A 26,235-nucleotide genomic window follows, 5' to 3' on the forward strand; every position below is an offset into this window, starting at 1 on the left:
AAAGGACTATATAGACTACCTAATTCAACTCTCACCTTATAGACAGGAAAAAAGGTCACACCAACAGTTCTGTTCTAACTCATCACTGTTTTACTCCTTAAACAGTAGTAGTTCCAAATAAAAACAAGGGAATGCTGAGTTTCAATACAATACACATCAAAAAGCATCTTTCATGTAATCAAAATAGCAGTATAGTAAAAAGTAAATATTGAAGAATGAAAATAAAATAGGGCACCTGGGTGGCTCAGTCAGTTGAGAGTCCAACTTAAGCTCAAGTCATGATCTCATAGTTCGTGAGTTCGAGTCCCACACTGGGCTTGCCGCTGTCAGCACAAAGCCTGCTTCAGATCCTGTTCCCCTCTTTCTGCCCCTCCCCCTTTTGTACTCTCTCAAAAATAAACTTAAAAAATAGCTTAGAATAGATATTTGTAAATATGTTTAATTATCATAATATTAGCTATATAATTATCTTTTAGAAAATGAAAAACCTGTTCTGAAATAAAACTTCCATTTCTTTTTCATAATACACTAGAGAAGTAAATTAAATATTCACGAAGTGTTTCTTTTTACTTCTTTTATTAAAATCAAATAACTAAACATTTATTTTTATTTTTTTTATTTCAGAGAGACAGAAAGAACAAGCGTGCACATGATGGGTGGAGAAGGGCAGAGGGAAAGAATCTTAAGCAGGTTCCACTGTCAGTGCAGAGTCCGATGTGGGGCTTGATCCCACGGCCCTGGGATCATGACCTGAGCTGAAATCAAGAGTTGGACACTCAACTAGACCACCCAGGCCTCCCAAAATCAAATAACATTTTATTTTAATTAATTAATTAAAATTTCCCCAAAGTATCTTTTAGTTTACTTATCAAGAGAAACTATTTCATAATCCAACATTCATGTTTCATACTTCAGGAACACAGATCAGTGACAAACTTCCATGGAACTCAACCCAAAGAAATTCTTTACAAACCAAAATCACTTTGCAATCTGAAAGATAACAGCATACTTCATCTCCTCAAAATCTTTCATGGAATCATAATTTCTGTAGAAATCTGCATATGCCTTCTTTCTTGGTTCAGCCACAGCAAACTTATAGAAAGCTGCAATCCCCAGGAATACAGTGAACGCTCCAACAATATGAAATTGCAGATGCTTGGCCAGAAGCCTCACATCTGCGGTTCTGTCAAAGCACTGGAACTCAAGGTAATTATTCTCAACACCAACCTTAAACCCAACGTCCTTCCTAACTGATACAGAAATAAATTAAATCACATTTTAAAGTGAAGAAAATGGATTTGATCATATACTTACTTCTTCAATATAATCAGATTCTGATAAGGACTCAGATGATAAAGGTTTATCTTCAGGATACATCTTTCTTTTTTTGCTGAGCCCTTTAATGTCCTATGAAAAATAAATACATGTATATTGACTCAAAAAGATGTAATGCTATGCCACACAAATTTTATGTTTCTAAGTTCTATTCTTCCAGTTATCACAAAAATTACCTATTTTCATTTTAGAAATGTCTAAAATAGATAACATTCACCAGTACTAGTCTTTAATTCTAATAAAATGTTTTTATTAAATAAGCCTAAAGAAATAACTACATATCCATTTAGATGTAATATCCTCCTTCTATCTTATTTTTTTAAAGTTAGTTTATTTTTGAGAGAGAGCATGAAAAGGGGAGGGGCAGAAAGAAAGGGAGACAGAGGATCTGAAGCAGGCTCTGTGCTGACAGAACAGAGCCCAATGCAGGGCTCAAACTCACAACCATGAGTTAATGATCTGAGCCGATGTCAGACGCTCTATCAAATGAACCACATAGGTACCCCATTCTTTTAAAAAAAAAAATTCATTTATTTAAGTAATCTCTATACCTAATGTGGAGCTCAAACTCATGGTCCTGATACCAAGAATCACATGCTCTTCCAAATGAGCCAGGCAGGCACCCCCCCCCTCCCCCCGCTTATTTTCCTTAATTATACAAGACAGAATTGTAATAACCCATAATAATTACATCCAGGTGGTATAAGATTTAAGTCCCTTGTATTTGGATTGATTTGATTCTACCCAGTGTTGGATCAGAAAGTCCTAGTGCTATACAAAAAATAAAAATAAAAATAAAATGGGTAATTGTGATAACTGAAAAAGATCTCTACACAGAATTAATTACTTTAATATATTACCAGTGTTAAATTCATAATAAAAAATCTTCATCTCTAAGTATTTTTAATGAGAAAATGTGTAACTCTGGGGAAGAAGAAAGACTGACTGAAGGAGTTGTTAGGGACTTAAAAATGTATTTGAGGAATAAAAAAGTGTAAAAACATCTGACACATGGAAAAATGTTAAGATCTACTAAAGTTTCATAGTGGATATGCAGGTTGTCATTTTATTATTTTCCATAGTTTTTCTGTATGTCTGACTAGTTCAGAATAAAAAAAACTACAATGAAAAAAAGGCTCACTACTGAATCATAGAGAAAAAAATATAAACTTTATATAGCATGAACCCAATTTTGAAGATCATTAAACAAAAAAAAAAAATCACATAGAAAATAAACTAACAGTAATGATTATAGGTCATTTAATTTTGTTTCTGCAAACAGCTTATTATTTTGGTAGAAATGATAAATGCTCACTGTAAGAAAATTCACCCGAATCCCAATAACAGCATTAAACAGCATGAAGATTTCTGGAAACAGCTCTCTATGTATACATTTACAATTTTATGTAAATATTTGCTGTTTGGAACTGACTCTTCTCACCCAATAGTATCTTTCCATGCCAATTACACTGTCATTTATGGCCACCTTTGACATTCACTGAAAGCATATGCCAGAATTTACTTAAACCCATCTCTTTCTAGAGGGCAGGCATACATATGGGTTTTTTGCTATTAAAAACAAAGGTGAGGGGGATTATCTCTCTCTACCTCTCTCTCTGCCCTTCACCTGCTCGTGCTCTCTCCCTTAAAATAAATAAACTTAAAAAAAAAAAAACTTTAATAAGTAAATAAGTAATAAAAACAAACTTGAGGGGCACCTGGTAGCTGAGTCGGTTAAGCGTCCGACTCTTATTTCAGCTCAGGTCATGATCTTATGGTTCGTGGGATTGAGCCCTCCCTTTAGCCTCGCGCTGACAGCACAGAGCCCACCTGGGATTCTCTCTCTCTCCCTCCCTTGTACTTGCTCACTTTCTATTTCAAAATAAATAAATAAACTTTAAAAATGACAAGAACAAAGTTGAAATAGAGAAGGGTAAGTACAAAATCTTTACCTAATAACAATGTCTAAATCAAAGACCAAAGTAGCCTTCACTCCTAAAATTTGCTCTCTCACACCCCCCCATCATTTATTTTACTCATTTATGAATCACACTTTACCAAGAAGCTCCTTATTAGGCTCTTTTATCAATCATATCAATCTCAAATTATTGAAATACAGTCCTTATTTTCTTTAAGAAATGCCTAAATATGCATTTTACCACTTTTTCTGTGTATATAAGTATATAAGGTATTTTTTTGCCTTTGCTTCCACTGCAATATAAGGTTTCATTTTTTAATTACAAAGTTTTAAATTAGTATATTCCTAGTAGTTTTTACTAAGTCTCTTCATTATATTTAAACTTTGTAGATGGTTTACTTTTTTGTGATCTCTTTTTGTCATTCAAAATTAGAATTATGTGGTCAAAAATTTTGAGTTTTGAGGCATGGACCTTCCCCACCCCAATATCATATTCACCCTGGTCTTTCTCCAGTTATACTTTCCTAGATTTAAAACAGACATACTAAGGAATGCCCAGCTTTATGTCTTCCAAACGGATAGTCATTTTATCTCAAGAAAAGCCACCTGTATCATATATTAAGCTCCATGAATACTTGGGCTCTATTCTTTCTTCTTTTTCTTTCTTTTCCTTCCTTCCTGCCTCCCTTCCTTCCTCCTTTCTTTCTTTCTTTCCTTTCTTCCCCGACGCCCTTAATGTGCTGGTTCCATTTTATCCACTTTTTTTTTCTATTCTTGTACCAAACAACACTGTTTTTAATCAAAGCATTAATGTCTAATAGGCCAACTCACACCCAGGAAAATTTATTAAATCTTCATGTGCTACTCTGAATAGATGTGCATAATTGTCTGCAAATAAGCTATATGATCAATTTTTAAAAATTTTCCTATATATTGTTACTATTTGAAACAGGATATCTCTTCTATTATTAGGTATTATGTTGCACTTTTGCAACAATTTTAAAATGAGCTGAAAACAATGACCTATTTGTGACTTAAAAATCACATTTTTTATAACACTGTATATTAACTATATTGGAATTAAAATTAAAATCTTGGGACACCTGGGTGGCTCAGTCGGTTAAGCATCCAACTTCAGCTCAGGTCATGATCTCATGGCTCGTGGGTTCGAGCCCTGAGTTGGGCTCTGTGCTGACAACTAGCTCAGAGCCTGGAGCCTGTTTCAGATTCTGTGTCTCCCTCTCTCTCTGACCCTCCCCTGTTCACGCTCTCTCTCTCTCTCTCTCAGAAATAAATTAAAAAATTTTTTAAAAATAATAAAAATCTTTTAAGAAAATCACAAAGAATACTGCCTAAGGGAGAAAAAAATTATACCCTTTTTATGATAATAACACTCTAAACAGTATTAAGAGAAGCTATGGACCTAAAAATGTTCATCATGTGTATGAAAAATGAGTAATATCTAAAATATGAAACTCCTGTGAGTCATAAAAATAAAAAACCAACCAACAGAGAAGTAGGCAAGGACTATGAACAGGCAATTCACAGAAAATGAAATCTGAATGGCTAATAAGCAAATGAAGAGGCTCAACCATCTTCACATATTAAACTGGCAAAAAGAAATCTCATAGTGTTGACAAGTATATATGTGGAACAAGGGTACTGTCAATACAGTACTAGCAGGATACGAAAAACTAATAAGCACTTGGGTGGGCAAAATGTATATCTTATTTATTTTTTCCCCAAGTATATCTTAGAAAAATTAATGTTAACTTGTGGAAAAGGATAAATGAGTAAGAAATAGTCACTGCAGCACTGTTTGCATTATTGAAAAATAAAAACAGCTAGATGTCTCCAGAACAGAAGCAGCGTCTGAGTGGCTCAGCTAGTTGAGTGTCCTATTCTTGATTTCAGCGCAGGTCATGATGCCAGGGGGTCATGGGATTGAGCCCTGAGTCGAGCTCTGTGCTGAGCATGGAGCTTCGCTTGAGAGCCTCTCTTTCTCCTTCTGCTACTTTCCCCTGCTCATGCTCTCTAAAATTAAAAATTAAAAAAGGAATGGAGAAATAAATTATGGCAAATTAATATAATGGAAAACTATAAGGAAAAGAAACAAGGGCATCAACAAAGAAGAATGTCCACAGCAATGCTGAGTGATAAAAGCAAGTTTCAGAAAGAAACATGATACCACTTTGAAAATGCAAAATATCCAATGCTATTTAAGAACATATACTTATGGGGGGCCTGGGTGGCTCAGTCGGTTGAGCGTCTGACTTCGGCTCAGGTCATGATCTCACCGCTTGTGAGTTCGAGCCCCACGTTGGGTTCTGTGTTGACAGCTCAGAGCCTGGAGCCTGCTTTGGATTCTGTGTCTCCCTCTCTCTCTGCCCCCCCCCCCCCCACTCGCATGCCATCTCTCTCTCAAAAATGAAATGTTAAAAAAATTAAAAAAAAAAAAGAACATATACTTATAATAGAACTGTATAAATGTGGATGAAAAAAATTCACATTAATTTCAGAAACAGCTGGCTCTAAAGAAGGAGAGTGTCTATGTCTAGTACTTTAATAAAACTAGACCTGAAAAAACTATGACAAAATGTAAACAATTTTTGCCAGCGCTAGCTGGTATGTATATGGGTATTCGCTTATTATACTGTTTTCTTATATATGTGTATATTACTGTGTACCTTATATTGTTTTGAAGTACAAAATCACAATGCAGTTGTATTAGTATTTCATTTTGTATATTACCAGTTCTTTGTTTCACACATATATTAAAAAAAAAAACAACTTTTTTTTTTAACATTTATTCATTTTCCAGGGACAGAGAGAGACAGAAGGTAAGTAGAGGAGGGGCAGAAAGAGGGAGATAGAGAATCCAAACCAGACTCCAGGCTCTGAGCTGTCAGCACAGCCTGACGTGGGGCTTGAACCTATGAACCATGAGATCGGTCAGATGCTTAATCGACTGAGCCACTCAGGCACCCCTAACACATATGTATTTTTAAACATGAAGTTAACTACTCATTCTATAATAATTTAGAAAATCAGGAATTATGGGGCGCCTGGGTGGCTCAGTTGGTTAAGTGTCCAGCTTTGGCTCAGGTCATGATCTCACACTTCGTGGGTTCGACCCCACATCAGGTTCTGTGCTGACAGCTAGCTCAGAGCCTAGAGCCTGCTTCAGATTCTGTGTCTCCCTCTCTCTCTGACCCTCCCCTGCTCATGCTGTCTCTCTCTCTCTCTGAAATAAATAAAAACATAAAAAATTAAAAAAAGAAAAAAAAATCAGGAATTAATGTTGAATTACATCATATCTCTTTGGCAACTACGGTTTCTTTCATTTGGCCAGTTAATATAATATGGCAAATAATATTAATAATGTTCTTATCTTTGAATTCTTGAAATTAGCCTAATTTCATCATGATGGCTTTTTTTAGTGCCTTAGTGGGTTTTTTATTTGCAAATTGATATTAAAAACATTCCTATGTATATACCCAAGATTAGTAAATATATATGTTCACACAGAAACTTGCACATACAGGTTTACAACAGCAGAAGGTAGAAACAACCCAAATATCAACAGACAAAAGGATAAACAAATTGTGGCATATACACACAATAGAATATTAATCATCTGTAAGGAGGTATGAAGTACTGATACATGCTACCACTTGGGATGAACTCTGAAAACATTACACTAAGTGAAAGAAGGCAGACACAAAAGTGACGTATTGTATGAGTGCTTTTAAATTATATACCCAGAGGGAAAGGGACCTGGACCTGTCCTGAATCTATGTCGTTCTCTGTGATCCAGAGTGTCCCTGTCAAGATCTAGCCCGGAGGTTGTATGAGAGTTGTTCTTCAACCTGCCCTGCTAAGTCAAGCTTCACCGCTACTATAGACCCGGTGACCAGCACAACTAGCAGGGGTTTGGCACACCCAGTCCTTGGTGCTGCCTGAAAGCTCCTGCCAAAGTTTCCATGTGGAACTGAAGTCACTTACTATGCTGGGTGGTTCTTACTGAAAAATCAGGCCTAAGCTTACCAGTGTACAAAGGATGTCAGTGTTTTACTCTAAAAAACGTAGGAGAAGTAGTAGTGTTGGAGGGTTTAGTGCTAAGTTTGTACCTAGCCCTTAATCTGTAGAATATGCTATGTTAATGCTACCTTACATTTGTATTGAAGTTAGCAAAAAGTAACTGGCTTTCCAAAGTGTGATACTATTGATACTATCGTATTTGTAAAAACAAAACAAAACACACAAAGGATAATTTGTCTCATATGTCCAATTCATAAATAGCCAAGTAGGAATGTTTTAATTCCAATAAATTCCATTTATTTTAATGTAAATACAAATGATACACTTATTAAAGTTCCTACTTTAAAAAAAAAGATTTTATTTTTCAGTACTCTCTATGCTCAACATGGAGCTCAAACCTACAGCCCCAAGATCAAGAGTCACATGCTCTACTGACTGAGCCAGCTAGGCGCCCCTAAAGGTCCTACTTTTGATTCAACAAAAACAAAACAACAAAACACAGAATAAAGATATATCCAGAATATGTAACTCCATAGAGATGGAAAGCAGAATAGAAGTTACTAGGGGATGGGGTGGAAGGAAGAATGGGAATTAGTTACTGAGTTTGGGTTGTTTTTAAAGAGGTGATGAAAAAGTTTTGAAACTAGAGAGGTGGTCATTGCATAACACTATATACATACAATAATCCTCCAAATTGTAATTTTAAAATGTTTAATAGCATATTATTGAATTACACCCCAATTTAGAAAATATATTTAAAAAGACTGAGTAAAATATAGTCTGTAGTTTTCTTTCATTAGTAACTGTTTCATTTAGGTTTTTATTACTTAGAACCAGAAAAAGGTTTTTAATTATAAATCAGAAACACAGGAATAAACTTGCATTATTTACAGTTAAGTATAAAATATCTATAGTAGTAAAATATTTTTTCAAAAACTTATCCACAATATATTCAATTTGAAACAAAGCTCCATGTTCTGTAATTAAGAAATCTTTTTTTTAAGTTTATATATTTTGAGAGAAAAAGAGAGAATTCCAAGCAAGCTCCATTTTGTCAGTGCAGAGCTGGCTTCCAATCCTCTGTCTTCTCTCTGGCCCCCCATGTTGTCTTTCTCAAAATATAAATAAATATTAAAAAAATAAATAAAATGACTTGAAGAAACAAAGGAAATATTCAATCTCCATCATTATGAATTTTTAATCTGAGATAATGTATTAATCCGTACAAATTCAAACTCTCTACAAGAATACTTTTCTGATCTTTTAACTTTCAAAAATGAATTCAATAAATAATTTCCTAAATCAACAAGAACTGTTATAAAAGCAAAAGAAATAAATCTCTTAAGTTAAAACAAAGAACATACTACTTTTTAATTTCTTGAAGTAAATGAAGTATTGTACGACAGACTAAGGCAATGTAAAATTATAATTACCTTTTCTTTCTCAGTTGCATCCTTTGACTTCTTCTTCTTTCTTAAACTATCCTAAGCACACAAACATATATATACATCAATTTTAAATTCAAAAGATACAGCAATAAGAGTATAAGGACAAAAATACCAGAAAGGTGATTTGCTCAGTTTATTAAATAAACTGAAAAAAGTTTATTTCATACCAGAATTTTATTCTAAAAATATAGGAGAAATGTATGTTGCGTACATATGTGCTTGTAAGGAAATGGGCATTCTTCATTTTTTCATCTCTAGCTATATATCGAATCTAGATACACCTCAAATGACAGATATTATCTACAATAACCACATGGTTTATTTAAAAAATAAGACTTAATGCCATCTGCCTATTTTTGCCTGTGGTGATCATATGCACTGGAGTTCTAATTCATACTGTCTACAGACATCCACCAATCTCGTTTTCCTTCTCTCCTTATAAGGAGGAGAGGCTAGAATTTCTGCTTTTGATTCTTTCAGTTCTAGCCATTAACCTCCCTGAGCCTTCCTTATCCAAAAAACGGATGAGGACTGAGTTAACATGTCAAGTGCTTAGAACTGTGCCTACCACAGGAGGCACTTGGATGAATATTAGCCATCATTATCTTGAGACTGTGTCTTTGGCCTTAAAAGCCAAAAAGAAAACCAGTCTTTGGAATACTTTCTAGAGGCCAGGAATTTTGTCAAAAAATACCACAACAGGACAAGTAGAGATGTGCCACAAAAACAGACAGTTGTTTTGTTTTTCTGGGATCCTAGGATAATGTTTATCAAATTGTGGTCCAAGAACACCCTTATATCAGAATCATGGAGGACAACTGTTTAAAAATGTAGACTTCTGAGCCTAATCAGATTTACTGAATCACACTCTCTGGAGATGAGGCCCAGGAATCTACATCTTTATTATAACTTGCATGTATTCCTTATTACCACAAATGTCTGAGAGCCAATGCCAATTATATTTTACACTGCTGGACAGTACAGAGCACATTTAGAGATAAAAGAAAGGACACTGGACCAGATAGTAGAGTGTGTTGTTTCTCTGAACTCTTTATGAAAATGGAAAAAAGCTATCATGGAAATGTTGAGACATGGAAGTATGTGGAAGTATTTAGAGAACTAAAAGCCATATGTAAGATGTTATTAAGTATATCAATTAAATGGCACAGACTATCAAAGTACAAAAAAAATAGTATCTCATTTCCAAACTGAGAGTACTTTTTAAGATAGGATGACGTAAAAGAAGAAGGTAATTAAATGTGGTTTGCTATCCAAAATGCTGATAACTTAAATAATTTTACCTTACTGTCTGATTCAGTTTCTGACATGGAGCTTTCAGAAGATTTATGTGAACGGTTCTTCTTTTTCTTTTTTCTTTTTCCTTGTTTTTTATCCTATATAAAATATTTTTAGAAATATTTGCTTTCTGTTTCAAAAATATAATTAATGCATTTTATTAATATCAAACTTTTATCAATGAACAAAGCTAAATGAAAGAACCAAACTGTAAATACATGTTTTACTTAAACAAACAATATTTTCAAAGTAACGCTGTGCCCAATGTAGAGCCTGAGATCAAGAGTCACATACTCTACTGAATGATCCAGCCAAGCATCCCCTTAATAACTGCTTAAAATGTTACTTAATCTTCCTGTTTTATAAAAAAGTCAAGTAATTTGAGTCACACGTACCCTCTAAGCTTCTAGTCAGATAGCATTTTAGATTTTGAAACTCTATTTCTTCTACTGGTATTTTTAAGTGAATAAGTCAAATTTAGGAATCTAAAAAATATACATATTAATATTTCAATATCTAGTTGTTTATTACTGTCAGTGCTCTAAGATAATTAACCAAAACCTGTGAGTCAACATTTCTAATATATTCCATAATGGATTTCCTCTTGTCATTACATAAACTAGAGATTATTATTTCATAAACCATCACAGGCAAACCTTACCTCATCTTCAGAATCCGAAGAACTGCTGGAAGAATCAGAGCTTGATGAAGAAGAAGATGAATACTTGACCAAGCACAAAACAATTAAAGCTTGTGAGATGCAGGAATTTTTTTTCTTATTACTAAGTCTTTCAAATACTTAACAAAATCAATCTAGTGGCTGAGAAACAGATGTTATATTATTCCTAAGACTTAAATATTAAAAAGTCGAATGTCACACGCACGCACACGCACACACACACACACACACACACACACAGGAAAAAGGCTCAACAAAGCAACAGATATGGCAATGGTAGTCAATCTTCCCCTTTCCTTCCCTGACAGCAACAGAGGAGTTGCTAGGTTATAAGACGGTTGGCACCTTTCTTCATATTGCTAACAGAACAAAACCACCCATATCTACCAAAGGACCTCCACGCTCCTTGACTCATTTAAAGTCGGCATATAGGTTGTATAAGTTATTCTTACTTTTTTCGTAAACTCTTAATTGTAACATTTAGAAAAATGGAAAACTTTTGCTCACCCTACCAGATTTCTTCTTTTCTTTTTTCTTTCTCTAAAAGCAAACAAAAGTACAAATCTAAATAAGCTGATGTGAGTTTTTTAAATCATATTGATAGTAGTACACCCAACTGTGACATTAAAAACAGCATTAAAACTCATACCTGTTTTTTTTTGGATGAGCTCTCACTTCCACTTAATAATTTCTCCCTGTGTTTTTCTAGTTCTTTCTTCCAGTTCTGCAAAAGGTTATACATAGCATCAAAGGCTATCCAACCAGAGGAAAGGCACTCCAGGTGCCAGAACCCTGTCACCAAAGGATCCTCTCAGAGCTCTTTATTAAAGGGGGTATTAAAGAGTAGGAGCTCTCCACTGCATCTTGAGGAGTAGGTATTATTCCTGAGGCTGAGAACTTTTTTTCTTTTTTACAAGGACAGATTATCAGTCAAAGCTGAATTCATCTATATTGTACCTGAAATACTACACACATTTCTGATCAAAACAGGGAAACATCATGGAAAGCTCAGAGTAATATGGGGGCATGGGGGCAGGGGAAGATAAAGGGAAGAATCCAGTATTTAGAAAACCTAAGATGACCTAAATTGCTGTAAGATGATTTTCTGCTTTTTAGTTTTTCCTTTTTATTTTAAAGAAATCATACATTTATATACAAACCTGTATTTAATGCAGAGAGTGCACTTAAACCAAAAACCATGCCTGACCCCTGATTTGTTAAAATGTTATTTCACATTTAAGAAAAAAGATTAGTCTATTTTTTTCAAACAGGTACTATTTACAAACCTCATTCATTTTTTCTTCAAATTCAGCCAATGCCTTAGAGCCTTTCTTTTTCTTCTCCAGTTGTTCTTTCACTTCTTCCCTTAATAGAATATACACATAAGTTTTCAAGCAATTCAAACTAGAGATGGATGCTTACGAAGAAAACCAAAATTTTATAAATAAAAAAGTCTCCTAATAAACCTCCATTCCAGTATTGACACATTTTAAAGTTCTTTGTTCATAACCTTGTAAGTCAATTAGTATTAATATAATCTGTCAGATAATACTCATCATTCCTTTTCCAAACATGGATTATCAGAGCTAATGCAGCAATCATTTGAGCACTGGTTTTAATACATTTTCCTTTAATCCTTACAACAATCCTGTGAGAAAAATGTAGTATTAATAACCCTATTTTACAGATAAAGAAGCAAAGCTTGAGGCAGGTTAAGAAATCTGCGGAGGGTCCCAAAGCTAGTAGTTTCAGTGTCAGGGTGAGCTAAAGTCTATTTAAACGACTGTATTTTATTACTAAACATCTATTTTACAATGTACCTCTCATACTGTACAGAAGAGTTGGTACAGCATGCCTGACTGCTTATTGTCAGGAAGGCCCAAGAGTACAACTATCTGGGAGTCTAACAAATTATACAACCTACGGGCTATCTTTGGGGACTCTGACACACACATAATATACTTTCTCGAGCACTTCCCCTTTAAAGTTCATTTTTCTCCCCAATTTTGAAGGTAAAATGTATTTTGGTTTGGGATAATTTTCTGGTATGCTGCAACAGTTAACAACAGCATTCACCAAAACTCTAAGAGGTAGACATGGTTTACTTTCTATTTAATTCAAAAGAAGAGTACTTGTTACATGTAAGCACAACTTTCAACTATAGTTGCTCAGCTTTTAGGGGCACTTAGTAGCATTATGAAGCTAACAAGTCTGAAACTTGTTGTACGTTATCTTAGGAGTTTGATTGTTAATAAAAAGACATACTGAAAAAAATAAGACCAGTGCTGCAATATAAATGAATACAAATGATCAGAGCTACTCAATGAGGGCAAATAAAAACCCCAAAAACAATTTAAAACAAAAATATTTAAGTTCTAATCTACTGAAGAGCCAAGATAAGAATAGAAACATGGTCTAACATTATCCTTCCTAACACCTAGTTATGCCTCAATGAAGGTCAAGCTTAGTGAAACCTACCATTTTAAATAGCTTAAAACACTGCGAGGTTAATGCCTCTTTTTGAGGACAGAGAAGAGGTTGATGTGAAAGGTTATCTGCTAGCTCTTTAGCTACACAGGGTGGTGGGTTCTCAAATATTTGTTCTACACTCATGCATGTGTGTGTTTCATACATTGAAAAGAAAGCACCTATGAATATACTTCAAAAAATTATGTACCTGACAAATGCTTTGTAATTAATTAAAACTGTAACAGTAACCTTTAAAAAATTTATGAAAATCTTATAAATGGCAAAATTGTTACACAAATACCAGGTAGGCCTTGGTCGATTCAGATAATCTTGGATTGTTGGCCCTGAAGACTGGATTGGGCCCCTGGATCTGGCCATTGCTATTGGGTTCATATAGGCCTTGAGGAAAGAACAAAAATTAACTCAATTAAAAAAAATTAAAAATGCAAATCTCACTAAGCAATTATTATAAATGCATATTATATCCAACTAAGCATGAATAATCTAACCAAATTTTCATTACAAAAAATAAATTTAACACTCTATTAAGCCTCACAAATTCTGGAGATAAGTAATATCACTATTTCTTAGAAAAATTTTTTACCAGAGATTTAAAATTTTTTAAATGTTTATTTTTGTTTTTAAGGTTTATTTATTTTTGTGTGTGAGAGACACGTGCACGGGCACACACACACACACACACACACGGAGCGTGAGGAGGGAAGGGGCAGAACCAGAGAGGGACACAGAATCCGAAGCAGGCTCCAGGCTCTAAGCTGTCAGCACAGAGCCCAATGGGGGGCTCGAACTCAAGAACCATGAGATCATGACCTGAGCCAAAGTCAGATGCTTAACAGACTGAGCCACCCAGGCGGCCCTTATTTATTTTTGAGAGACAGACAGAGAGAAAGAGAGAGAGACAGAGACAGAGCCAGCATGAGTGGGGAAGGGACAGGGAGAGAAGGAGACACAGAATCTGAAGCAGGCTCCAGGCTCCGAGCTGTTAACACAGAGCCTGATGTGGGGCTCGAACTCACAAATTACAAGATCATGACATAAGCCGAAGCCGGATGTTTAAAGGACTGAGCCTCCAGGTGTCCCCCCCACCTTTTGTTTTTAAACCAGAGATTTAATGAAGATAATAATGATACCTCTTTCTTACTGTAAGATGATTTTATGTTTTCTCCTAAAGCTCAATAACCACACCAGCCTGGTAACACTATGCTCACTGGCAAATTAAGAAACTCAGTTGCAAAAAAATTAAAGATCTAACTTTTTTTTAAGTGTATTTATTTCAAGAGAGGAGAGGGAGTTTATGTGTGTGAGCAGGGGACGGGCAGAGAGAGAGTGTGAGTAGTCGAGGGGCAGAGCGGAGGGGGGAGAGGGAGAGCGAGAATACCAAGTAGGCTCCATGCCTAGTGGGGAGCCTGACAAGGGGCTCAATCCCAGAACAGCGAGATCATGACCTGAGTGGTTATCAAGAGTCAGCCACTTAACCGACTGAGCCACCCAGGCGTCCCAAAGATCTAACTTTAAATTCATCACTTATTCTACTATATCTTTATTTCAGTAAATACTATGGCATACTGACGCAAGTTTACTTGCCAATTGTTGACATCAAATATTAAATTATGCACAGACAACAAAAGAAAACACAACAAGACTGCGTCAAAATTAAAATGTCTGTTTTTCGAGGTGCCTGGGTGGCTCAGTTGGTTAAGCATCTGACTGGCTCAGGTCATGATCTCAGAGTTTGTGGGTTCAAGCCCCGTGTCAGGCTCTGTGCTGACAGCTCAGAGCCTGGAGGCTGCTTCAGATTCTGTGTCTCCCTCTCTTTTTGCCCCTCCCATGCTCATGCTCTCTCTCAAAATAAATAAATGAACTTGAAAAATGGGAGAAACTGGAACCTTTACAACATTGCTGGTGGGAATATAAAATGCTGCAGGTATTGTGGAAACATCTGTTTTCCTCAAAAAGTTCAATACAGAATTTACCATATGATCCAGCAATTCCATGTCTAAGTGGAACTGAGGAATAATTTAAAGTAGGAACTCGGATACTTGTACACTCATGTTCATAGCAGCATTATTCACAATAGCAAAAAGGCAGAAACAATCTAAATATCCATCTACTGATGAATGGATAATCGAAATGTGGTATATACACACAATAGAATATAATGCAGCCTTAGAAGAAATGCAATTCTTTAACATATTACAATATGGATGAACCCTGGAAACATGCTAAGTGAAACAATCCAGATACAAAAGGCCAAATACTGTATGATCCAACTTATATGAGGGATCTAGAGTAAACAAATTTATCGAGATAGAAAGTAAAAAGGATTCCAGGGGCTGGAGGGGAATAGGTGACTGAGAATTACTCTTTAATAAGTACAGAGCTACTTATCTGGGATGCTGAAAAAGTTCTGGAGGGGGTGCCTGGGTAGCTCAACTTTCAGCTCAGGTCATGATCTCATGGTTCATGGGACTGAACCCTGAGTCGGGCTCTGTGTTGACTGCATGGAACCTCCTTTCTCTCTCTCTCTCTAAATAAACTTAAAAAAAGAGTTCTGGAAATAGACAGTGGTGACACCTGTACAACACTGTGAATAACTTAATGCCACTGACTTAAACCCTTAAAAATGGCTAAGATGGGGGTGCCTGGGTGGCTTAGTCGGTTAAGCATCCGACTTTCGCTTAGGTCATGATCTTGCGGTTCGTGGGTTCGAGCCCTGCGTCGGGCTCTGTGCTGACTGCCGGCTCAGAGCCTGGAGCCTGTTTCAGTCTGTGACTCCCTCTCTCTCATTCCCTGCTCATGCTGTCTCTCTCTCTCTCTCTCCTAGAAATAAATAAAACATTAAAAAAAATTTAAAAAAAATGGCTAAGATGATGAACTTTATGTTTATTTTTACGATAAAGAACTCTACAAAAATCAAATTATGCTCTGTATACTGTACTTACTATAGTAGCAAAAACACATTTTTAGATACTTTTTTCAAAAACATATCCAGACAAAATAAAGGTTTCTTTGTTAATGACAGTATCTAGCAAAGAGATGTTTTATTACAATGAACTGTGCTACACACATAAAATTTGGTCTTTCAATTAGTCTCAACTCCTTGATCCTCATAAGTCAACAAGCACTTGTAAAAACTCTTCCATTAAAAAATTTTTTTATATTTATTTTTGAGAGACAGAGTGAGACAGAGCATGAGTGGGGGGGGGGACAGAGAGAGAGGGAGACAAAGAATCTGAAACAGGCTCCAGGCTCTGAGCTAGCTGTCAGCACAGAGCCTGACGCGGGGCTCAAACCCACAAACCGTAAGATCATGACCTAAGCCAAAGTTGGATGCTCAACCGACTGAGCCACCCAGGTGCCCCTCCATTTTTTAAATAAAAAGAATTCTGGTCAAAAATGACTACTATCAAGGTTGATTTTAAGGCCTTGAACCTACGACTTAATGTTCCCAAAGAAGTGAAAGAATTTATTTGTTCCATTTTTTAAACAAACCCCATTAAAATGATTGGTATTTCCCACCCTCAAAACAAGTATGAGTCATACATGTCTAGAATTCTCTGGCAGATCAAACAATATAAAACTACTATAAACAGCACATACTGAGAACTATTCCCATTCAACCGGACACTGCCTAATTAATTACATGATATATGCAGGAATTAATGCTAGAACTCCTAATGTCAGATATGGTTGAGTCAGCTAGATGTGAATATCCAATCCAACTAAAGAGACAGGCATACAGTGATGTTCTTTACATCAACTATTGTGTCTTTGAGTATTTCATTCAACTGCCTCTGCTGAGAATTTCACTCAGTTCATGTACAAATATCACAACCAATGGAGGCTGCAATAGAGGAACTGTTGGTCCAAATAATGATACTGACAATCCTAATAACCAGAAGCAAGTATAGGTGCAAAGCTAAGTTCGTTTTTAAAACAGGAGATAATATCTATCACCAACCCATTTCTTTGGTCCCATGTCATAATTTTAGTAGAACCTACCAGTAAAGTATCTTAAATTTAAAACTGTAAAAACTGTTTATTTCCAAAGAACGCAAATATATACAAGGATGTTCAAAATTAAATTACTAAAATAGGGAAAACTGAAAACACCGCAAAAGCCAACAAATTGAGATGTGTTAATTATATAGTAAAATATACCTTTCAAAATGAAATACTATGCAGCCATAAAAAGAAATAGATCTATAATCCCTGATATGGAAAGATGTCTGAGATTTCTTAAATGTAAAGCAAAAACAGTTGGCCAAAATATACCATTTTAATGAACAGCTATAAATTTAAAAAAAAACTAGATGCATTGAGGGGTCTGGGTAGCTCAGTCAGTAAAAACATCCTACTTCAGCTCAGGTCTTAATCCCGGAGTTCCTGAGTTTGAGCCCTGTGTCAAGCTCTCTGCTGACAGCTCAGACCCTGGAGCCTGCTTCAGATTCTATATCTTCTTCTCTCTCTATCCTTCCCTGTTCATTCCCTGTCTCTATCAAAAAATGAATGAAACATAATAAATATCTAGATGCATCAAAATGTAAAGACAGATGTCTATGTTCATCATTTCATACCCTAGGATATTAAAAAAAAAAGCATTACCTTTATTTAAAAGCACTTTTTTTTTAAATGTTTATTTGTGAGAGAGCAAGCGAGCGAGTGAGACAAAGTACAAGTGGGGGAGATGCAGAGAGAGAGGGAAGCACAGAAACTGAAGCAGGCTCCAGGCTCTGAGCTGTCAGCACAGAGCCCGATAAGGGGCTCGAACTCATTGATGGTGAGATTGTGACCTGAGCTGAAGTCTGATGCTTAACCGACTGAGCCACACAGAAGCCCCAAATCGTTACTTTTATAAGTGAAAAACAAAAACAGAACACCTACACACAAACATTATCATAATAATAAAGGTAAACAAAATGAGAAAAATTCAACTACAATACGGCCACTCCAATTCCAAGAGCTGAACGGTCTTCAAGTAAAAAATTCACAAACAGTGTAGTGGTAACTTATCACTTTAATTTAAAAAAAACTGGAGGACATTTGGCCAACATAGTCAGTACAGCATGTGACTCTCGATCTTGAGGTCATGAGTTCTAGTCCCTCTGTAGGCAGACAGCTTACTTAAAAAAAAATCGTAACACATTTACCATGTTTTACAGTCTTCAAATACACCTGCATGTATCTTAAAAAGTACATTAACATTTTTATGTGTCTTAATGTCTGCTGTGAAATTGCTTCCCCCAAGTACACAGGTCTGTCTTACAGTTTACTTTTCAGAGGAAAATTAAACAGTAAAGTAGTATATTCACATCCTAAGACTATTAATCACAGACAACTTATGATACAATTACATGAGCTATCATGGTCTATGTAATAGGCTCAACATAAGCTTTTGATTATAAACACTATCCTTTGTTTGCTTAAGTGTACTCCAAATATCTCAATTATTTATTTCAACTGTAATAGCAATATTTATTGTAAAAAATAGCCCCTCAATGTGGGAACTCTGTGCCGACAGCAAGGAGCCTGCTTGGGATTTTCTCTCTCCCTCTCTCTCTGCCCCTCCCCGGTTCATGTGAGCACTCTCAAAACAAAACATTTTTAAAAAGAGCAATATTTATTAAGTACATCTTATGTGCTAGGCTCTTTGCAAAACACTTGATGGTCTGTGCTCATAATCAATAAGCAACAATGCTTTTTTTTTACTATGAACAGAAAGGTTTTTAAAACAAAAAATTAATTTTACGAAGGTAAAGGCTTTTCGCTTATTGAAGCAATGTTAAAAACAATGTTCTGAACATTAAAGGCCTGGGTGGTTAGGCACCAATTAAAACACAGAAATTGTGAAATTTCCTGAACTGTCTCAGTATGACTTAATCACATTTAATACTGGGACCTTATAAATTAAATACTTGTATTCATAAATAATTAGATTGTCTATAGCTCCAAACTGCTGCATGTGTCTGGTAACAGCATTTTGTTTTTGAAACTCAGGATAGCAAACTGAGCTAAGGGAATAGGTAAGTGGACAGGTACCTGAAAAGAGTAAAGTGAGAACAAAATGTGCAGAACTTCCTTTGCTACTTTGATTACCAATGTTCATCTAGAGGATACATCTGTTTTAGAGGGCACAAAGTAACAAATAAGAACATGAAAGAAACTTCAGGAAAACAATGAGGACAAAGGGTGGCCATCATGAATTTAACAGCCCTTTATAAATCTTAAGAACTAAAATGTTCATTTAAAAAAATAACTGTTGAAGAATGTACAATGTCTAGAATGAACCCTAATGTAAAGTATGGACTTCAGGTGAAAATGATGTCAAGGTAGGTTCATCAATTATAACAATGCCCTTCCCAGCAGAGTTGCAAGCAGAGGGAGGCTGTGCATGACTGCGCACGTGGAATATACGGGAACTCTCTGCACTTACTGATCAGTTTTGCTGTGAAATCAAAAACGCTCAGAAAAGTCTATTTTTTAAAGATTTCATTTTTAAGTAATCTCCACACCCAATGTGGGGCTCAAACTTAAAACCCTGAGATCAAGAGTCTGAGCTAGCCAGGTGAGAAGGGGGAGGGGGAGGGGGGAGAACACTTTCAATCTGGACTTTATGGTTTTCTTAGAAAGCAATTCTATCATCTTCAGAAATTACGATTTTACCACCAACGTAAGAAGAAAACATGCCATTATTTTCAGAGTATAACATTCATTTTATTTAAAACCAAGGGTTATAATGGGATGCCTGGGGGCTCAGTCCACTGAGTAGCCAACTCTTGATTTCGGCTTGGGTTGTGGAATCAGTCGTGGGATCAAGCCCTCCACACTGGGCATGGAGCCTGCTTGGGATTCTCTGTCTCTCCCCCTGTTACCCCTCCCCTGCTCTCGTGCGTGCTGTCTTTCTCTCTCTCAAAAAAAAAAAAAAAAAAAAAAAAAATTAGTGGCGCCTGGGTGGCTCAGTCGGTTGAGCATTTGACTTTGGCTCAGATTGATCTCATGGCTCATGAGTTCAAGCCCCACACTGGGCCCTGTGCTGACAGCTCAGAGCCTGGAGCCTGCTTCAGATTCTGTATTTCCCTCTCTCTCTGCCCCTCCCCTGCTCTCACACACACATTCTCTCTCTCTCTCTCTCAAAAATAAACATTAAAAAAAAAGAGAGAGAGAGGGAAACAAACCACAAGAGACTCTTAAGGATAACAAAACTGAGGGTTGATGGAGGGTGATGCGGGGATGGGCTAAATGCGGGGATGGGCTTTTAAATGCGTAATGGGTATTAAGGAGAGCACTTGCTCTGATGAGCACTAAGTGTTGTATTTAAGTGCTGAGTCACTAAAGTCTACTCCTGAAACCAATAGTATACTATATGTTAACCAACCAGAATTTAAATAAAAATTTGGGGAAAAAAGTTCCATTTCCTCCTCCATGCAATGAGGGCACCAAATTAGACAATCTGTTTTATCAATCTTAATTTCATGTTTCAATTCTCACCTTAAAAAAAAAAAATCTTTCTAACGTTTATTCATTTTTGAGAGAGAGAGACAGAAAGAGAGACAGAGTGTGAGCACAGGAGGGCCAGAGAGAGAGGGAGACACAGAATCTGAAACAAGCTCCAAGCTCTGACCTGTCAGCACAGAGCCCGACGTGGGGCTCCAATTCATGAACTGTGAGATCATAACCTGAGCCAAAGCTGGACACTCAACAGACTGGGCCACCCAGGCGCCCCTCTTTCCCACCTTTCAACTGCAAATAAAATGTTACCAGAACACTCTATGCCATAAAAGCGTATCAACCAATAAGTAGAGACCAGAGTTATTATCAAAATGTTCTAGTAAAATGAAGCTAATCTCAAAAGTTTCAAATATTTTAAAGGGATGTGTAAAGCAACACTTTCCCCAAGTGAAACAAAAACAAAACATCTTAGGCCTCTGTATGTAACCATATCCAAGGTCTGGTGATTTCTAAATTTTCAAGTCCACAGTTTAGAGTCAAAACACTCGTAACACCTCAAACCTAAGGATGATCCTCCGTCAGAACTCTGAGAATCTGGGTACCACAGGGATGACCAACAGCCAGGAAGGTAGGAGAAAAGAACATTTCTTAATATTGTAATCAAGGTTCACCACTGTGGTTCGTAAACATCTTTGATTATGAGTAGTACATAAAATTAAAACAAATGTTTTGAAGACCAGAAATGTCACTATTTCTTAACAGTAAAGCTTTTTTAGGGCCCCCCCCATCCAAAAAGGCAATAATCACGGACTAAAAAAGATTAAATTTGGCACACCTTTTTTCTTTTCCTTAATGTTTATTCATTTGATAGAGAAAGAGCATGGGGCGGGGAGCGTCACAGAATCCCAAGCAGGCTCCCGGTACTGAGCTGTCAACAGCACAGAGCCCAATATGGGGCAGGAACTCAGCAACCGCCAGATCATGACCTGAGCCAAAGTCGGACATTTAACCAACTGAGCCACCCAGGCGCCCCAATTTAGTACATTAACTGCATTTATTTATTTATTTTTCGTTTTGTTGCTCAGTGGTTAAAAGTCAGTCACAGATAAACCCAGGAACTTGAAGGCTGCACCCTTCGGTCACAGACAAACCCCGGAATTCGAGGGCTGCAACCCACATTTATTGCTAATCCCTTATGTTTACAGCCCATCCAGTCTGATTTATAATCTGGATTTTCCAAACCAACCACTAGCCATCTAGAACGTCTTCTTCCCATCTCATCTCCTCTTGCCCAAAGCACCATCTCTTTTCAATGCCTTCGGAACTTCGAATATCCATCGTCTGTTATTTCTTACTCTTCCTGCTATTAGTTACTCTGCGTCTCTTTTATCTCATTTACTAGAACAACAACTTTCATGCCAAATGTTCTCTGGCCATTTGCTTTCTGCAGTTTCGACTCTTCTGCAAAGTTGTGGATGATACTAATGCCCTCTTTACAGAGACTCAGAGAAAAAAAGCAACTTATCTCAGTCGCCGGACTCCTGAGCGCCCAAAACTGACATTCCCGTCTACGCCTGACTCCAACGACCATTGTTTTTCACCTTCATTCCTACACAAGTCCTACTAGGTGCCAGGCGGTGCCAGGCGCTGAGAACACGGGGACAAACGTTTCGATCCTGGTCCTCAAACGGAAGTCTACCTGCCGCTAAAACTAGGCGCGCAGCAAGTCCGGAGAAAGGAGGTGAGCCCGAGGCCTCCGCGCCTCCATCCCAGCAGCTAGCGCGCGACAGGGGCGCGGAGTCAGATCTTCGATCCCGAGTAGGAGGCAAGTCCCGGCGCCTCCGTGGGCCTGAAACTTAAGACAAACGTACAGGAGCCAGAACTCCTTCAGCTCTTGTGGCTCTAAAAATGGGGGCACTGCTAGCCGGAGTACGGGAGGGAAGGGAGCTAGGGAGCACCGCCTGAAGGTGCGGCGCGGTTGAAAGAAGAGGGGGACACGAGCGGAGGAAAGAGGGGGAAGAGAGTGGAGGGCCGGAAAGCGCCAACAGCGTGCGCGGCGCACGCGCGTCTGCGGCCGGCGGGGATGGGGGGAGCGGGTTCTCCCGGCTCGAGGTCCGAGCGACGCCGCTGACCCTCAGGCCCCGTCGAGGGGCGCAAGGGGCTCCGCTCCCCTTCCGCCGGCCCCGTGTCGCCCCACTGTTTTCCCCACCCGGTACTCACCACCCGATTGTCCCGCTTCCCCATGGTGCGGGACTAAGCGCACAGTCAGACGCCGACGGAGATCAGGCCACAGAAGCGGCCGAAGTGGGCCCGCCGCAGGTCCCTCCGCCGACTCCCCACCCTACCCAGAGAGAGGCGCCGCGCGGAGCTAGCGGCCGCACCCGCCCACAGCGCCACCTGCCGACGTGGAGGAGAGGCGGGCGCCAGCTCTCCCCCGCTGCTCCCAGGCGTCTCCTGGCGGACTCCTTCACCACCCAGCCCAGCGCAGGCGGTCACTGCTCTTCAGTAGGGCGGTCGCACCAACTCGGCTTAGACTCTTTTACTCTCTTCCATTCCTGATGCGCTGAGATCATCATTCTAGGGGATACAAAGATTATCCCAACGCTTACTGTGGGCCTAACAAAGTGCAGGTGCTGGCGGTAAAGTGAAGACCTGAACAGACCTGTTCCCTCACAGAGAAGACTGTGCAGTCATAGGTGTTGCTGAAGAAATCGCACTTTAAGTTCAATTCCATTCATCCATCACCCACACATTTATTTCATAACTGTTGAACATCTACTTTGTACAATTCATGGACTAGGTGACGAGAAGCTGGACGTGGTATAGGACACGTAGATGATTAAGACACCCCAGCCCAACCCTCCTGCACTGTTGGTGGGAATGTAAACTGGTGCAGCCCCTCTGGAAAACAGTGTGGAGGTTCCTCAGGAAACTAACAATAGAACTCCCCTATGACCCAGCAATAGCACTGCTAGGAATTTACCCAAGGGATACAGAAATGCTGAGGCATAGGAGCACATGGACCCCAATGTTCATAGCAGCACTCTCCACAATAGCTAAAACATGGAAAGAGCCTAAGTGTCCATCAACAGATGAATGGATCAAGAAGATGTGGTTTATCTATACCATGGAATACTACATGGCAATGAGAAACAATGAAATCTGGCCATGTGTAGCAACATGGATGGACCTTGAGGGTGTTATGCTGAGCGAAATAAGTCAGGCAGAGAAGGACAAATATCATATGTTTGCACGTATAGGAGGATTAGGAGGAACTTGACGGAGGAACAAGGGGGAGAAGAAGGGCGGAAATGGTGGGGGAAAGGGAGAGAGGCAAACCATGAGAGACTCTTGAATGCTGACAAAAACTGAGGACTGATGGATGTGGGGGGGAGGGGGATGGGCATGAAGGAGGGCGCTTTGGGGATGAGCACTGAGTGTTATGTAGAAACTAATTTGACAATAAACTATTTGTAAAAAAAAAAAAAAAAAAAAAGACACCCCAGCCCAGCTTTCAAAGGGCCTGTCTACAGCCTGGTAGGGGAGATATATACACATACGGCCACCTTTATTGCATGATGTGTCATAATAACGTAAGTACAGTACTAAAACTTCAAGGGAGGTGGTCTGGGTTCCAGAGAAGGAGCCGAGTATTTACAGACATGGGGAAAGCTGGGCCACTCTGGACCCATTTCAGCACAATGTCATAGACAGTAATCGAAAATCAACTGTGATATTTTTTGGACCCTTGAGAAAAAGCAAAAGAGACTTACACTCATTATATGAATGAACACTCCTTAAAATTACCTTTCCTAGGGCGCCTGGGACGACACTGTCAACCAGCGTGCTCAAAAAACACTGTAGACCCTTGCCGTTTTGCCATGGCAACATTTCTGGGGTGTTCCTTTGTGAACAGTGCCATTCCCCTGATATCTACAATATCACCTTTCTTGCAGATCGGCAGGTATGTGGCCAAAGGAACCACTTGGTGTTTTCTAAAAAGGCCTAGAAAACATATATAGTGGGTGCCTCTCCTCTTTCCCTTTGTGTTGGTCATTTTGGAGAATTACTGGAAGATGGCGGTTCCGGCCAAAAGGGAGCCATTTACTTTAATTACATTTCCTTTTGTAAACCTGTGGTTCAGTACTATTAATGGGCATGGGCAGTGGAAGTTACCAAGCACAGTGAGTCAGAAAGGAAAATTCCTGATGTTCATTAGAGCTTCTACTAAATCAATGTGTTAAAGTTTTACTATAATTCTCCTCTTGTTCCATCTCTATCGAGGTGACTCACAAGCTATAAAAGTTCTTCGCCAATTATTTCAGGTTGGCTTTTGTTAGCAATGAAAGAGAGGACCTTTAATTTAAAAAAAAAACTAACTTGATTGAGGTATAGCTTACATATAATAAAGTTCACCAGTTTAAAATATAGAGTTTGCTGAGTTTTGACAAATGCCTAGTCATGTAAGTACCATTACAGTCAAAATATAGACTATGGTCATTTCTCTAAAAGTGCCCTTGTGCGGTTAAATCCCTTCTCTGTCTCCCAGCCTGGGAGACTGATCTGTTTTCTGTCACTATGGTTTTTTGCCTTTTCTAGAATTTCCTTTAAGTGCAATAAAATAAGAGATATACTTTTGTGTCTGATTTCTTCCACTTAGGATACTTTTGAGATTCACCTGTGCTGTGTGTAGCAACAGCTGTTCCTTTTATTGCTGTGTAGTATTCCACTGTATTTATAAATCACGATTTGCTTCTTCATTGACATTGTGACGGACATTTGGATTGTTTCCAGTTTTTTGCCTATTATGACTAAAGCTATGAACATTCATATGTAAGTGTGTGAGGATTAATTTTCTTTCAGTAAATACCTTCCTGTGAGGTTGCTGGATTGAATTAGAAGTGTATGTTTAACTCCCAGCTCTTTCCAAAATAGCATCCTATATCATTTTGCATTGATGAGATCAATGGTGAGAGTCTCCGTTGTTCTATATCCTCACCAACACTTGCTGTTGTCAAACTAAAAAAAAAAAAAATTAGGCATTCAAGGAGCAGTGCAGTGGTATCTTACTGTGGTTTTCATTTGCATTTCCCTAATGACTAATGCAGTTCTTCACCTTTTCAGGTAATTATTTTATTTATCTTCTTTGGTGAAGTTTTATTTCAAATCTTTTGCACAAATAAAAATTGGATAGGGGGTGCTGGGTGCTCCTTTGTTTAAGTGACTGACTCTTGATATTGGTTCAGGTCATGATCTCACCGTTGTGAGATCCAGCTTCGTGTTGGGCTCCTCAATGAACATGGAGCTGGCTTGGGATTCTCTTTCTTTCTCTCTCTCTCTCTGTCTCTCTCTGCCCTTCCCCTGCAAGTGCTCTCTCTCTGTCTCTCTCCCTCTTTCTCTCTCTTTCAAAAGAAATAAAAACTTTAATTTTTTAAATGTTTTATTTATTTCTGGGAGAGAGAGACAGCGTGAGCAGGGGAGAGGCAGAGAGAGAGGGAGACATAGAATCTGAAGCAGGCTCCAGGCCCTGAGCTGTCAGCACAGAGCCCGTTGTGGGGCTCGAACCCACGGACAGTGAG

General features: G+C 38.1%; 1 protein-coding gene across 4 annotated transcripts in view; it reads right to left on the bottom strand.

Annotated features, from left to right (window-relative positions):
* Positions 1 to 23,004, bottom strand: part of FAM133B (family with sequence similarity 133 member B) — a 29,442-nt gene extending 6,438 nt beyond the window's left edge. For 3 of the 4 annotated variants that reach the window (XM_039255448.1, XM_039255445.1, XM_039255449.1), the window contains exons 1-9: positions 22,877 to 23,004; positions 13,488 to 13,585; positions 12,004 to 12,082; positions 11,367 to 11,441; positions 11,225 to 11,257; positions 10,700 to 10,762; positions 10,044 to 10,136; positions 8,728 to 8,778; positions 1,315 to 1,407 (exon numbers count right to left, since the gene is read on the bottom strand). In XM_039255448.1, coding sequence (XP_039111379.1) covers positions 1,315 to 1,407; positions 8,728 to 8,778; positions 10,044 to 10,136; positions 10,700 to 10,762; positions 11,225 to 11,257; positions 11,367 to 11,441; positions 12,004 to 12,082; positions 13,488 to 13,585; positions 22,877 to 22,900 — 609 coding nt within the window. In that variant the 5' untranslated portion in view covers positions 22,901 to 23,004. The remainder of the gene's footprint in view (positions 1 to 1,314; positions 1,408 to 8,727; positions 8,779 to 10,043; positions 10,137 to 10,699; positions 10,763 to 11,224; positions 11,258 to 11,366; positions 11,442 to 12,003; positions 12,083 to 13,487; positions 13,586 to 22,876) is intronic. The other variant, XM_039255447.1, reaches the window with a different exon arrangement.
* Positions 23,005 to 26,235: the final 3,231 nt, after the last annotated feature.

Source organism: Hyaena hyaena, unplaced genomic scaffold, assembly GCF_003009895.1.
Source record: "Hyaena hyaena isolate Hyena2069 unplaced genomic scaffold, ASM300989v1 scaffold_528, whole genome shotgun sequence".
Lineage (NCBI taxonomy): Eukaryota > Metazoa > Chordata > Mammalia > Carnivora > Hyaenidae > Hyaena > Hyaena hyaena.